Here is a 16,547-nt window from a genome sequence, read left to right on the forward strand (position 1 = left end):
TGTGAGAAATAGTTTGCGGACCGAAGAAAAACAAATAAATTAGAGAAATAATTTTAGTACCAGCAATAAAATGCATAAGTGGGAGAAATAATTTAAGGACCGGATAAGAAATACGTAAATAGGATAAGTAATTTGCAGACCGGCAATAAATGCATAAACGGGAGGAATAATTTGCCGACCCGTAAAAAAAATATTTAAAAATGAGAAATAATTTACGGACTGGTCAAAAATAGCGTAAATGGGGAGAAAAAAAAATTGCAAACGTGCAAAAACAGCAGGAGAAATAACTTGCGGACCGGCTATAACGGATAAAAGAGGGAATAATTTGCAGATCGGCAAAAAATGGGACAATAATTCACTGACAGCTAAAAAAATACATAAAAAGGAGAAATAATTTGCAGACCGGCACAAAAAATGGAACAATAATTCACGGACAGCTAAAAAGATACATAAAAAGGAAATTTGCAGACCGGCAAAAAATGGAACAATAATTCACGGACAGCTAAAAAAAAAATACATAAAAAGGAGAAATAATTTACGGACCGGACAAAAAAAGATACGTAAATGAGAGGAATACAGTAATTTGCGGAACGGCAAAAAATACATAAACAAGAGAAATAATTTGCGAACTGTCAAATAAAAATAAACAGGGAAAATAATTTGCGGACTGGCAATAAAAAAATAAACAGGGAAAATAATTTGCGGACTGGCAATAAAAAAATAAACAGGGAAAATAATTTTTCGGACTGACAATAAATAAACAAAACTAAACTCTCCCGGAACCCATGACACAGAATAATGTGTTGGGAACCATCATAAACGGTAAAAGGAAAAAATATTTTTTGACAATAATCTAGGAGTGTATGGATTCTTTGGGGGAAGGAAGGCCTTTGGAAAAATCTCGAGGGGTGGGGGGGGGGGGTCCATGAGCTTGGATGAGAAAACAGGCTAGGAGTGATCTGGAAAATCAGAGGTCAGGGGGAAAAATGGCTAGAGAAATTCACAGAGAAATGAAAATTGGTCAGAGAGAAAGTCAGAAGAGAGAGAAAATAAAAAATGATCAGAGAGAAAGTCAGAAGAGAGAGAAGATGAAAAATGATCGGAGAGTGTCAGAGAAATTACAAATGATCAGAGAAAGTCAGAAGAATGAAAATGATCAGAGAAAGTCAGTCAGAAGAATGAAAATGATCAGAGAAAGTCAGTCAGAAGAATGAAAATGATCAGAGAAAGTCAGTCAGAAGAATGAAAATGATCAGAGAAAGTCAGTCAGAAAAATGAAAATGATCAGAGAAAGTCAGTCAGAAGAATGAAAATGATCAGAGAAAGTCAGAAAAGAATGAAAATGATCAGAGAAAGTCAGAAAAGAATGAAAATGATCAGAGAAAGTCAGAAAAGAATGAAAATGATCAGAGAAAGTCAAAAGAATGAGAAATGATGAGAAGTCAGAGAAATGGAAATTGATCAGAGGAATATTCAGAAAGATGAAAAATGTTCGGAGAGTGTCAGAGAGAGAGAAATGAAAATTGATCTGAAAAAGTGTCAAAGAAATGAAAAATAACCAGAAAAACTCAGAAATGAAAAACGGTCAGACAAAATACGATGTATTTGGCAAAAGTCAGGGAAATATCGAAATATTTGATGAAAGTCAAGTATTGCCTTACTTCACAAAATCTCTCTAAAATACTCGACACGGGAATTACTTAGTTTCAGTCAGGGAAAATCAAGGAAATGATCTAGCAGAGACTTCGCTTGGAATCCTGGGAAACAATCAACAATGATATTTTATACAATTACTCACACTAACTATTGTTCTAAAAAAAAAAAGCGTCCAAGATCATTTCATTAGCACAAGTGGTCCACGGACCCCAAAAAGTTAAGAACCTCCTACTCAATTCAAACTAAATTTTAAAAAAAAATTAAATAAATCAATGAAAAATCTCCAATTAAACTCGCTTCTGAATCCAAATAATCTAATAAATTTTATTTGAATTCACCCGATAAATTCAAAATCATTGACGACGACAAATCATCATCAGTACGATCTTCAACATCATTAATAACTTTTTTCAAAATAGTATATATTTCCTATGAGAATTCTTTAATACACACACAAAAAAAAAATTTTAAATTTGCATTTATTTAAACAAAAAAACATAAGTATATTCATGTTAATTACGATTCAGAAAAATTCAAACACGAACGAATTTGATTGGATCTCAATCAACCATTAACATATTCGAAAAATCACGTCTGAAAATTCCAAAGGGGAAAAAAAAATAAATAATTATAACAATTTCCTAGAAAATTTCGTTTTAATTAAACATCCAATTTATTCATGGCTCTCTAATATATATTTAAATATTTAAAAAAAAAAAAAATTCTTCTTTACGGACAAACTGTCTTTTGTAATAACCGAGTTTTATCGTAATATACGGAGTTTCACATTATATTTAAAAAAAACTAAAATTACGAGATAAATTTCCAATTCCCTAAGCGCTTTCGTAGTAATTATCGAAAAAATTTTCCGGAGCCCGAAAATTTTCGGGGGGGGGGGGGGAAAGTTTCTCTTTTTCTCCCTCTCTTTCGGATAAGGGGGGGAAAAATCGCTCATTTTCCGACAAAATTTAAATTTTCTAACTTTTTTTTTTTATTATTCCCGTTTTTCCTAGTTGAGAAATTAATACATTGATCTTAATTAAAGTAAAATCAAAGTTGCGTGAAATATCCTTCTATGTGTATGACCGTGTATTAGTCTTCTCTGTGTATAACCCACGTTATACTAATTAATTTTTTTTTTCAAAAATAGGGAAAAATGAACTTTACTTGACCCTCCCTCTCTCTCTCTCTCTCTCAAACAATTTCGCTCTTATATCATTATTAATAATAAAAATAGTTTTCCTCTTTTTTTTTATAATTATTTTTCAAACGCCTTATTGAACGTTTTTCGAGCAGAAAACCATAATTGCGTCGATAAAATGCATTTTTGGAACTTTTCTCTCGAGGAGGGAAAAACCATTTTTCAGGATTTTCAATTTCCTGTTTTTTTTTGTATAAATTTTTCTTTTTTTTAAATATATATAAAAAAAAATTTTTATACACATTTATATTTTGTATTTAAAATTTTCGTTGAAAAGTCATTATAAAAGTTTTGGTTTTTCCCGTAATTGATACAAACGCGTGTGAGAAAAGTTGTCTCTCTCTCTCTCTCTCTCTCTGTGGTTATTATTTTTTAATTAAATAATTTAATGGATGGTAAATATGGGAAGATTTTGATTATGTTTATGGATTTTGTGTGTGACGTGTTGCGAATTTTTAAAATTGAATTTTTTTTTTGTTTTCTAGAAAATTTTAAGGATTTTTACATCGATATTTTCCGTATTATTAGGGGGATGTATGAATTTTTAAAAATGTGTAATCAAAATGGTCGTGTTAAATCGATTTTGAAATAAAGTTAACATTGCGAAGTCTATTCCCAATTGCAAATACAACAGATTTCTTTCCCCTCCAATCATCGGTCGGCATTTGTGATGGGTCGTAAAAGTGATTTTTGATCACGTCAAATGCAATGTCACGAACTTGGTGCTATATCCGAATACTATACAAGCAGTGTTTCCTCGTACAAGGACAAGGGCGCTCACAAGCTTTAGGAGAGTGCGGGGGGGGGGCGCAATTCATCGGTTTGAAAACGTGTCGCGGGTCACTTGAGTGATCTGGAACAGTGCGGCAGGTCACTTGGGGGCCGTATTCACCGACATGGTTTAAACTGTAGTCACAATTTTTGGATAAAAGAGATCAATATAATCCGTGTGGATCTCTTATCAAAAAATTGTGACTACAGTTTAAACCAGTTTCCCAACCCTTTTTGCCCCCATCGCCCCCTTCTTCAGAAATTTTTTTCTCCCATCGCCCCCCGATGTAATCTAACCCATAGGATACTATGTTATACCCGTAGCTTCTACCGCCCCCCTGGAACATTCCATCACCCCCAGGAGGCGTTAACGCCCACGTTGGGTATCATGGTTTAAACCATGTCGGTGAATACCGCCCTTAACTGATCTTTAAATGTGCAGCTGGCCTCTTGAGCTCGATGGAATTATTCCACAGGTGATCTGTACAGTGGTGTCGGAGCCTGGGGAGTGCAGTGAGTGCTCTATCACCCACGATAATTTGGGGCATGGGTTCGAGCACACCCGAAATCTATTCAGAAATTGAAATTCCTGACATACAGCTGATAACGACGAGCACCCACAGGTTCGAAACACTTCCGACGCCCCTGGATCTGTAAGTATGACCGCGGGTCACTAAAATGAACTGGGAATGTGCCGCAGACCACTTAAAGTGCTCTGGAATTGGATCGCGGGTCACTCAAGTGATCTGTCGATAATCTACGGATCACTCAAGTGATCTGTAAATGCATCGCAGGCCGTCTATAAGTGATCCGAAAATTGCCGTTTAGTTCACTTTTACAAAATTAGGTTTGAGGTCACGGGCCACATTAGATGACTCCAAAAGGGTAACGGGTAGAGCATGTATGCCGTAGGTCGTGAATTAAAGTAGTGATGGGTCGTAAAATGGAGTTCTGTTTATGTCGAATGCGAGAAATCTTTCTGAAAGCGAGTAATATATCAAAAGCAGCGTTTCTCGTAGAGAGGAATCAAATATATATATGATGGGTCGTAAAATGTGAGATCTTTTCATGTCAAAATGCATGCAATGTTCGTCAAAGTGTTGATCGGGAATTACATTTATTGATGGATCGTAAAAATGGAGTTCTGTTTACGTCAAATGCAAGAAATCTTTCTGAAAACTGTGAAATATTCAAACGCAAGCAGCATTTCTCGTGTGCCACGTTTATGATGGGTCGTAAAATAAAGTTTTTTCCATGCAAAATGCAAGCCAGTGTTTCCTCAAACTGTTGTGTGATCATGAGTAAAAATACTGATGTGTAGTGAAAAATAGAGTTTCGTTGATTGCTGAATTTTACACTTATGATGGGTCGTAAAATGGAGTTCCGTTCATGTCAAGGGGAAAGCTGAGCTTTTCAAACTGATGATCGCGAATCATGTTTATGATGGGACGCAAAATGGAGTTGTTCTTGTGACAAACGCAAGCACCGTTTATGGTTGATCATGAATTATATTTATAATGGGTCGTAAAATGGATCTAAGTTTATGTCAAATGCAATCCGGTGTTTCTCAACCTGTTGATAGGGAATTGCATTCTTGATGGGTCGCAAAACAGTTCTATTTGTGTTAAAATGCAAGCCAGCGTTTCCCAAACTGTTGTGTGATCATGAGTAAAAATACTGATGGGTCGTGAAAAATAGAGTTTCGCTGAATTGTGAATTTTACACTTATGATGGGTCGTAAAATGGAGTTCAGTTCATGTCAAGAGGAAAGCCGAGCTTTCCAAACACTGATGATCGTGAATCATGTTTATGATGGGACGCAAAATGGAGTTGTTCTTGTGACAAACGCAAGCGCCGTTTACGGCTGATCGTGAATTATATTTAATAATGGGTCGTGAAATGGAGCTAAGTGTTTATGTCAAATGCAATCCGGTGTTTCTCAACCTGTTGATAGGGAATTGCATTCTTGATGGGTCGCAAAACAGTTCTATTTGTGTTAAAATGCAAGCAGCGTTTCCCAAACTGTTGATTGTGAATTACATTTATGTAATGATAGCAAAATTGTTTTCTTCATAAACGCAAAATATAATTTACTATTATGTATAAAATTCTGTTTATGTCAAAATGCAAAAAGTGTTCCTCTCAAACGGTTGATTGTAAATTACATTTATGATTGGTCGTAAAAATGAAATTGTATTTATTTCAAATGTATAAGCAGCGCTCCTCTTTGAACCCATTTGTCGCGAGTTGCGTTTACGGTGAATCAGAAGTTAACGATTGTGTTTGCGCTGAATGCGTTTCTCCAATTACGGGTCGCTAGTTTTGTTTCAGAGTTGGTAACAGGGACGATGTTCCGTTTGCGTCGAATGCAAGCAGCGTTCCGCAAACGAATCGGTCATGAACCGTATTTACGATGGGCCACGGTGCAATATATTCTGTTTGCATTCCGATTTAAATGCCATAGTAGACACTTACTATAGGAAACACGGCGACCCAGTCCATATTCCGAAGAATCCATAGTAAACACTGAATTTTTTTCTCCCGGGTACTCTTTGCATACTATATTCCCAAATTTTCCGGCATGCCGGGAATATCGAGGGAGACTAGCATGCCAGGTATACTCATATTATCCGGCATGCCGGAAAATTCACATTCTGAAAAATTTTGGAAATACCATAGTTTTTAAAATTCCTTTGAATCGGGTCAATGCATACTGTGATCCTCATGAAACCTCGTATCTCCCCGGCATGCCGGAACGGATCGGACCAGCACCTCCTACAGATAGAAGGCCTCCGCAGTCTTCTTGTGACGTCAGTAAGTAGTCCATTTCCCCTCAGAATATTCGGGGGGAAAAATTCCCTGCTCGTGCCAGTATCATCGTTGTGAGGAAAACAAATGATCGGGCTCAGAATTGGCGATTCCTATGCCCCACATCCAATCACTATGCGGTATTTGTGAGCCAATCGGGAAGATTCTACGCCAAAATAAGAAGAAACGAAATAAGATGCTGTGTTTCAAAATGTGGCAAACTTGCTAAGAAGTCTGAATGGCGTTTATGGCAAATAGTGCAGAGGCCGCCTATCTCTAGGAGGTGCTGATCGGACCCCCCCCCCCCAAACTGTCAAAACACTGGTGTCCCTCGAGTTTTACGGCACGCTGGATAATGCACAGGAGTACGGTCTAAATATTATCCTTCAAACATCTTCAACACCGTGTTTGACATCTTAAGGACAATTTTTTTTCATTCTTGAAAATACAGTCGAATCTCGTTTTAACGAATACCGTTATAGCGAAAATCTCGTTTTAACGAACACTTTTCTAATTCCCCCCCCCCCCCAGATAAGTTTACGTAGGAACAATGCAAGAACCTGGAATTCCTTTATAACGAAGTGATTTCTCCGGTCTCTCTTGGAGTTCGTTATAACGGGATTCGACTTGTATAGACAATTTTTCTCTCTGATATTTATTTACCCTGCAGACATGAATGGGTCGTAATGTGTGCGATTTGGGTCGTCATTCGATTTGGGCGATATAAGCCATGGAATTCACAACATCAAAGAATGGTCAATATTATTGTCGACGTATTGAGAAGAGGTTTTTTTACAAGACAGTCGTGTGTAGGAAAAATCACGATGCTCGAAAATTTCCTCCAGCCCTGTGTACAATCTCAATAAAAATTAATGTCACTGGATTTGCCATATCACTTGGTTACTTAATTTATTTTCCAGTATGGCCCAGCCGAAAGGTGGACCGCTTATATCTCGCAAGGGACAGAGTTGGGGGGGGGGGGCATGGTTTGATGTTGGGTTACTTAATTTGAGGAGCGGGAGCACGCGTTCTGTGCCTATACCGCAGACTTATCTAATTTGGCCTACCCTGAAACTTCTCTGATGTTCTTTTATTCTTGTCGCCATAGGTCTTTTGGTTTTGCCGATGTATACCTGGCCACACGAACAAGGGATTCTATAGACCCCGGCTGTTAGTAAAAAAAAGTTAGTAACCCAACAATATATATTTCTTCGTTCAATATCCTGTTTTGTAACCAGAATTTCCCAAAACTCGAGTTTATATTTGTGATGAAAGTCAAAAGGGGAGGAGCGTTTGTTACACAATTACTTTGATATCCCGTTTTTTTTGGTAGGAAAATAGATCGTCTCTCTTTACAAGAGTGGGGGTTTTTTTTTTCAAACCGAGCACAACTCAGGTCTATCGCCATAGGCAATTTACTACCTAGTGAGTTGTGCCGGAATTGTAATTGTGTGTACCTAACAGTCTGAGTGCGTATCTAGTGTTGTGTATGATTTTTCAGTGCTGCCATCTATATCTCAGAAGTGAAGTGAGTGATGTGTAGTGACTGAATATTTGTACTGTTTGTAGGCAACAAGAGTGGGTTGTCAGTGCATTTCTTTTGGGTCGTAAATATAGTTCTGCCCGTGGGTCGTAAAAATATAGCTCTGCTCACGAGTTGTAAAAATGTAGCTCTGTTACGGCCGTATTCACCCGACAGAGTTTAAACTACAATCGCAGGTTAAAGGATTAGCGATCGACACGGATTGGTTGAAATCGCCAATTTAACCAATCCGTTTCGATCTTCAACCCTTTCACCTGCGATCGCAGTTGAAACAGTGTTGGTGAATATGGCCGTGAATGAATCAAAAAATGTAGGTCTGTTCGTGGGTCGTAAAAAATGGAGCTCTGATCGTTGGTTATAAAAATGTACCTCTGCTCGTGGATTGTACAAATGCAGTTCAAAAGCAGTTCTTGATCACGGACCACTGAAATTTAGCTCTGTTCGTGGATTGCGCAAATGCAGTTCTTGATCACGGACCACTGAAATGTAGCTATGTTCGAGGATTGCACAAATGCAGTTCTTGATCACGGACCACTGAAATGTAGCCCTGTTCGTGGATTGCGCAAATGCAGTTCTTGATCGCGGACCACTGAAATATAGCCCTGTTCGTGGATTGCGCAAATTCAGTTCTTGATCGCGGACCACTGAAATATAGCTCCGTTCGTGGATTGTACAAATGCAGTTCTTGATCGCGGACCACTGATATGTAGTTCAACTCATCGGTCGTAAAACTTGTTCTGTGTGCATGGATCGCAAAAAATGTCGTTGAGGCTCTTGCATCGCAAAAATTTAGTTCGTCACATAGGTCGTATAAATGTGGCTCTGCTCCTGGATTGTACAAATTTATTTCTGATCATGAGTCGTCAAAAATGTAGTTCATGGGCAGTGAAAATGTAGTTCTGCTCATGGGTCGTAAAAATATGGTTCTGCTCATGGGGGTCATGAAAATTCAGTTCTGCTCGTGGATTATAAAAAATATATCTCTCTGTTCGATCGAAAAAATTTATTTTTCTACTCGTGGGTTATAAAAATTTAGTTTCACGATACTAGTAGTACTACGAGACCACATAGTACGATCATGGGTCGTAAAAAGGCACTTCCGCCCAAACAGAAATTTCCACGGGTAAATAAGAAAAAGATACTCGTTTTAAACAACGTAAACTCTAACGCAAAGCGACCCCCTTGTCCATGATACTCACGTTTTCAGTCGAGGGTTTTCAAACTGAACGTCACAAATTCTTTTACGTTACACCTTAAAATAGTTACAGGGTGTCCCAAAGGAAAAAGGACTCCCTGGTTTTAAAAGGAAATAACTCTGGAACGGTGATCGATAGCGGAATAAAACAAGCGGGACGTTTATTCTGAAAGCCGTAAAAATCTGATACAGAAGTTTCGAAATTAGTTACAGATATCGCCGGCAGGTGGCGCTTCACGCCGTAATCACGGCTCGGAGTCCGAGGAATAGTCTATAAACTGTCCTCTGTGAGCAGTCGTTCCGATTCCTTTGGGAAGGACAGTTTACAGCCTATCCCTCGGACTCCAAGCGGCGATTACAGCATACAGCACCGCCTGTCGGCAATATTTGCAACTAATTTCGGAACTTCTGTATCAGTTGTTTACGGCTTTCAGAATAAACATACCGCTTGTCTTATTCTTCTATCGATCACCGTTCCCGAGTTATTTCGTTTTAAAATCCAGGGAGTCCTTTTTGGTACACCCTGTAGTGCGAGTGCATTCGTGGAAAACAATGACAACTCGCAATACAATGTCAATGATAACTCATGCATTAAATGTTATACCTTTGTGTGGAGAGAATGGCGTCTAGCTAAACTAAATCTCTCAAATGTGTTCATTATTACAGTCGAATCCCGTTTTAACGAATACCGTCAAAGCGAAAATCTCGTTTTAACGAACCCTTTTCTAATCCCCCCCAGATAAGCTTACATAGGAATAATGCTAAAACCCGGGATTCCTTCACAACGAAGTGAGTGATTTCTCCGGTCCCTTGGAGTTCGTTATAACGGGATTCGACTGTATTTGCATTTCCATGTCTATATATGGAACGATTCTAACGCATGCAATATGTTTCTTTCCGAAAGGTCCGGTGAACCTTGGAGCGGACGCGCCGTACCTGACGCCTCACGGTGACCTCCTGTCGCAGAGATCGAGTCCCGAGAGCGTCCTCAGCCTGCCGTCCGTCAACGACGCGTACGGCCCGCAGCGGTCGGGGGGTCCCGACGGGTTCCCCGGTGCCCTCGGTGGGCATCCTGCCATAACCGAGACTCCAGTCTGGTGACAACACGCGTCCTCGGTGACTCCCGGGGCGGCAATTAACTTCCTGAAGCGCAACATTCCTCGGCTTGACGCTAATGTCCTCAAAGAGAAGGACAACCTGGACGACAACTGAAAACAAGAAGAAGAAAAAAACAAACCACGACGACATGAATCATCATCGTCATCATCATCAAACATCATCATGAACATTCATGTGACGAACGAAATGTAATTCCGAAAGGAGCGGGAAAAATCGTGCATTGTGTACAGTACAGGGACGAATTGCATCGAGCATTAATCGTGCCATTTGAAAACAAAAAATTATGTATGTCTCGGTAAATGTGATAAGAATCAGGTTATTATGGATAATCACCGACCATTTTAACAAGTTTGATAAATTTCCCTGAATTTTTGTGACTTTTACCGGTAATTATGCATGATATCTAAGCGTCGTTGGTGAACATGGATAAGTCTTACGAAATTCGTCACGTTTGTCGGTTATTACGCATAATCACCATTTCGTATTGGTACAAATGGTAAATCGGTTCCGTTGCCATGATATTATTTTTTATTGAGTCGATACCGGTTATAATGAACGCTGATTTAACGAATTTTTCACACACATCCCTGAACTAACTCCTATTTACGAATTCTGAAATCGGACCTCGTTATAAAGAAATCATATTGAACAAATTTTACGATTGCACCCCGATATAACAAACTCTCGTTCAACAAATTTTTAGATTTTACGAATTTCTACAAATTTTTGTGCGTATACAGTAAGACTCCAATATAACAAACTCCTGCTTAACTGATTCTACAATCGGACCCCGATATAATTAACCCCCCTATTTAACGAATTCCACAACCGCACCTCGATATAACGAACTATTTTACTGTTTTACCCTAATATAATGAACTCTTATTAAACAAATAGCTAAAAAAATATATCTTTCTTAATAACGAAATCATATTTAACAAATTTTACGATTGCACCCCCGATATAACAAGCTCTCGTTTAACAAATTTTTAGATTTAACAAAATTTTACAAACTTTTGTGCGTATACAATCAGACTCCAATATAACAAACTCCTATTCAACTACAATCGGGACCCCGATATAATTAACCTCCCATTTAACGAATTCCACAACCTGACCTCGATATAACGAACTCCTGTTTTACGATTGCACCCTGATATAATGAACTCTGATTAAACAAATTTCACGATCCTACCCCCCAATATCGCGTACCATTTTATCATATTATCATCGCGTACCATTTTATCATATTATCATCGCGTATCATTTTTTTAGCATTTATTAAATTCACCAACGACGCTTGGGTATTATGCATAATCGCCGGTAAAAATGATAACTTTTTTTAGTCGTCATCATATTTCCCAACGACGCTTTAGGTATTATGCATAATCGCTAGTAGAAGCGATAAATTGATCAAACTTATCGAGACGACTGGCAATTAAGCATAATAACCGATTCATCGCATTTACCGTTAACATATGTATAATATAAATATGTATGTTTACGTGTGGTGTCGGCTTTCTTTTTACTTTGTACACTGTGTGCTCATCATGTATTAAAGGAAAAACACACACGGGGGCGCAGTCGTCAATCCTATTTGGGAACCATTCCTCCAAAGAGTACACACTGTACTCTTCATATGTGTATATCTCTGTACGCTTCTGTTCCTACTGCACAGAGCTGGAATTATAACAATAAATAATAATTTACACATTCTCATCAGAACAATTTTTCCTATCACGTGACTTTCTGGCCGTCACAAAAGAAAAACCACGAATTGTACAAAAATGGGGAATACGAATACAATACAGAATGTACTACCAGGGGTGCACAACCTTTTTCAGTCCGCGGGACTGAGACTTGTACATATAGGGTGACCATACGGCCCGTATTGTACGGGACATTTCCGTAATATTGGTCGACCTAACAAAAATTTATTTTCAACGAAGCTCATAAATTAATGCTTTTGACTTTTTTTGTTTTGCTGTAATTGGCAATTTTTTTACTTCCCTTTGAATTTTTTTTTTCTTTGATTGGCAAATTTTCTTGATTTTTTTTTTTTTTTGGCTTCGATTGGCAACTTTAGTTGCCTCTGACAATTATTTTAGCTGAATTGGAAAATTTACTTGCGTTTGATAATTTTTTTGGCTGTATTTGGCAGTTTTACTTGCCTCAGAGAGACAATATTTCTGGCCCTGTAATTGACAACTTTGCTTGATTTTAATAGTTTTTTTTTTTTTGTAACTGGCAACTTTACTTGCCTTTGAAATTTTTTTTTTTTTGGATTTGATTGTCGAATTTTCATGATTGGATAAAATTTTTTGGCTTCAATTGGCAGTTTGACAATTTTTTTTAGCTGAATCGGAAACTTTAATTGCCTTTGATAATTTTTTTGGTTGTAATTGGCAACTTTACCTGCGTTTGACAATTTTTTTAGCCGTAAGTGTAAGCTATACTTGGTTTTAATAATTTTTTTTTTTGCTGTAATTGGCAAGTTTACTTGGCTTTAATGATTGTTTTGCGCTGTAATTGGCAAGTTTACTTGGTTTTAATAATTGTTTTTTGCTGTAATTGGCAATTTAACTCGTCTTTGACAATTTTTTTAGCCGTAAGTGGAAGCTTTACTTGACTTTGAGATTTTTTTTTTTCTGTAATTGGCAACTGAACTTCTCTATGACAATTTTTGCTGTAATTAGAAATTTTGCCTGCCTTTGTTTTTTTCGGCTGTAATTGGCAATCAAACTTTCCTTTGCCTAATTTTATTTTAGCTTTAATTGGCAACTGTACTAGACATTGGTTTTTTTCTCCTTTTGGCTGTAATTTGCAACCTTATTTGCCTTTAATAATATTTTTGGTTTTAATTGGTAACCTTAGAAGACAATTTGTTTGACTGTATGTAATTAGCAACTTTACTTACATTTCACCATTTCTTTTCCGCTGTAATTGGCAACCTTAGTTGCCTTAGTAAGCTATACAATTTTTTTTTTTTTTGCGACAATTGAGATTCCGTATGAATCCCGATTTCCCATGAAGGAAATATGGTCAGGCTAGGCTTTTTTATCGTCTTTTGTGTACTGATACATTTCTACCAGAACACCTTTCACGGGCCGAATACAAAGAACCTTTTAGGCGTCCGCATTAGGCCAGCAAGGCGGAGGTTGTGCACCTTCGGTACGTACAGTGGATCCCGCTCATAACGTTCCCACTTAGAACGTTTTCCCGCTTAGTGCGACTCATTTTCATCGTCCCGACTCCAACTAATACTTATCGAGATTTTCCATTTGAAGCGTTTTCAACGTTTTTTCACAATGTGTTGTTTTTTTTTTCGTTATAAGTGGGATCTATTTTACATGAATTTTCTTATCCCCCCCCCCCCACCTTTTTTTGAATTATTTGTTAATCATGGAAACATGATTTTTTTTTCATTCGACATGTCGCTCAAAATATTCCTCTAAACATGGCAAAAAAAAAAAATTTAATGGTTATTATTGTGTCCACAGATTTTATTTCGTGTTTTCCTGTACAGAGATGAATGGCGACGCTAAGAAACTTACTATTTGGCCAGAAATTTGTAAAAATATATAAAATTGGAGAGATTTTGCGGAGAAGAAGAGAGATATGCTGTATTTGAAAGTGGCAAAAAAATTGATTAATTAATTATTAATAAATGGATCGATTTGGAAAATATTTGACTGAATTGTCTGTTTATTGTACGTTTTTATTTCCATGTTTGCCAATTTTTGACATTTTTAGAGCCTTGAGAATTTTTTTAGGCATTTTTGTTGTTAATTTTAGCACGCATAACCAGACAAAAATTGACAGTTATGGATTTTTCCAACATTTCGCGTCTCCCCTTACGAAGTCCTGAATATTTTTTTAGACACAATTTTATGTATATATATATATATACGGGGTGATTATAAAAAAACTATCCCGACATAAGGGCCCCTAACTATCATACCATTCACAGAAACTGAATGAAATTTTGGCATAAGGTATTTTGATGTATGCGCTCAAGAATGATATGGAAAACAACAGTGTCACTCTAACAGTTACGGTTACAGTGAGAAAATTTCGAAAATATAAAATGGCAAAACCAAGTTTTTTGTATTGGAATGCGATCTCCATACTGAAAAACACTAAATAGCGTTGGAATGGCACCTGTAGCACGAAAATCCCCGGAGCTAGGCAAGGAAAACGGACTTTGCCGTACACCGGAGCATTAATGTTCGTTTCATTCGTCACACCGTTTCTTCGGCTGAGATCCCAGCCTGATTAGTCCTCCACAAGGTCATGTGGAAAATTTGTGAAACACAATAAAATGCTTTATTTTATGCTGCTTCTCTGTCCTTATTGGTTGTCCTCACTTTTAGCCTATCTACCGCCGGTGATTATCATGCTACAGTTACCGTTCGAACGCTATTTAGGGCTTTTCACAATGGAGATCACATTCCAATACAAAAAACTTGGTGTTGCCATTTGATATTTTCGAAATTTTCTCACTGTAACCGTAACTGTTAGAGTGACACTGTTGTTTTCCATATCATTCTTGAGCGCATACTTCAAAATACCTTATGCCAAAATTTCATTCAGTTTCTGTGAATGGTATGATAGTTAGGGGCCCATATGTCAGGATAGTTTTTTTATAATCACCCTGTATATATTATTTTACCACGTAAAATGGCGAAAATTAAGAATTTCAGTCGCCAATTTTCACGTCTTAATGAAGTCTTAAAAATGTTTGAGGCTTAATTTTAGCATGCAAAACTGAGAAAAGACGAAAAATTTCAATCCTTGATTTTCGTGTCCTTATGAAGTCGTGAAAATTTTTTAGCCACAATTATATTATTTTACCTCGTAAGAATGGCGAAAATCAAGAATTACAGTCGCCAATTTTCGCATCCTTAAGAAGTCTTGAAACTTTTTAAGACTATATTGTTAAAAAGTTCTCATTATATAATAAAATCCCAAAACTTCGTAAAGTCACGCGAATTGGCAAAAAATTGACGATTGAAATTCCTAAATTTTGCTACATTTTCTGCCATTTGTTCTTAAAAATCGCGCAAATAAAGTAGCAAAATTTAAGAATTTTCATTGCCGACTTATGCTAATTTTCGTGTTTAAAAGTTTTGAGAATTGTTGAGATATTATTACCACACAAAAAGTGGTAACAATCAAGTTAAATTGCTGATTTCGTCGCTTTTTTCACATACTTAGGACATCTTGCAAATTTTTGAGACTTAATTAGACTTAGCACACGAAAAGTGACAACAATCAATTAATTTCAATTGCCGATTTTTGCTAATTATCGCGTCAGAATTTAAATACTGATTTTTGCCAGATTTTGTATCTTTTCGAATTTTTGTCTTAACATTTTAGCTATCAGAAAGTGCCAAAATCAAAAATTCAATTTTCTCTTTTCGCGTCTTGTCTTGGAAAATTTTTGAAATTCAGTTATTATATTTTAGCACGCAAAAATTGGCAACACAGTCGAGGTTTCATTCCAATGTCTCGGTGAATTTTTAGCCAAAAATCATTAAATAAACTTCTTTCCGTGCAATAAAAACAGGCGCACAAATTAAATCGATTGGTATTTTTTGATTTGCATTTAGGGATCGTATAAAAATTGCAACCGTAGTAAATAGCATTATATACAGTAGCCGGATCAAAACGTGGTGTCAAAATTGAAACTGAAACTTAAATGCCGAATCACATAATATCCTAGGAATTTAAGATCTGATTATTTTTAAAGTATGAGAAACCGGAAATTTCGCCTTGACATTTCACTTGCCTTGAATGCATGTGGACCGACAGAGAACCCAAGTAAGTGACTGACTGTGTGAATGAATAAGTGATTTGGCGAGTGACCGTATGAGAGTGAATGTGAGTGACTATGGGTGAGTGAATGACCATAAGAGCGTTAAGTGAATGACCATAAGAGCGTTAAGTGAATGACCATAAGAGCGATTAAGTGAATGACCATAAGAGCGATTAAATGAATGACCAAGTGAGTATGTGAGTGACCGAATGAGCAGCCTAGTGAGTAGGTGAGTGATTGTAAGGGTGACCAACTGAGTGACTGTATGGCTGAATGAATGACCACATAAATGATCAAGTGAGTGACTGTCTGTATGAATGAGTGTCCGTGTCTGAGTGACTCCATTAGTGACCAAGTGCCTGCCGTATGAGTGACCGTATGACCAAGTGAGTGACTGCTTTCGTGATCAAGTTAGCGACCGTATGGATGACCAACT

General features: G+C 37.2%; 1 protein-coding gene across 2 annotated transcripts in view; it reads left to right on the forward strand.

Moving 5' to 3' along the window:
* The window catches only part of LOC149079662 (LIM/homeobox protein Lhx5-like), a 240,657-nt gene extending 230,247 nt beyond the window's left edge, over positions 1-10,410 (forward strand). Inside the window, exons 6-7 of one of the 2 annotated variants that reach the window (XM_089240271.1) lie at positions 7,545-7,620; positions 10,079-10,410. In XM_089240271.1, coding sequence (XP_089096397.1) covers positions 7,545-7,597 — 53 coding nt within the window. In that variant the 3' untranslated portion in view covers positions 7,598-7,620; positions 10,079-10,410. The remainder of the gene's footprint in view (positions 1-7,544; positions 7,621-10,078) is intronic. The other variant, XM_089240270.1, reaches the window with a different exon arrangement.
* The last annotated feature ends 6,137 nt before the right edge of the window (positions 10,411-16,547 follow it).

Source organism: Pholcus phalangioides, unplaced genomic scaffold, assembly GCF_987345545.1.
Source record: "Pholcus phalangioides strain wild (caught in Gottingen) unplaced genomic scaffold, Ppha-v1.0 ptg000012l_1, whole genome shotgun sequence".
Classification (NCBI taxonomy): domain Eukaryota; kingdom Metazoa; phylum Arthropoda; class Arachnida; order Araneae; family Pholcidae; genus Pholcus; species Pholcus phalangioides.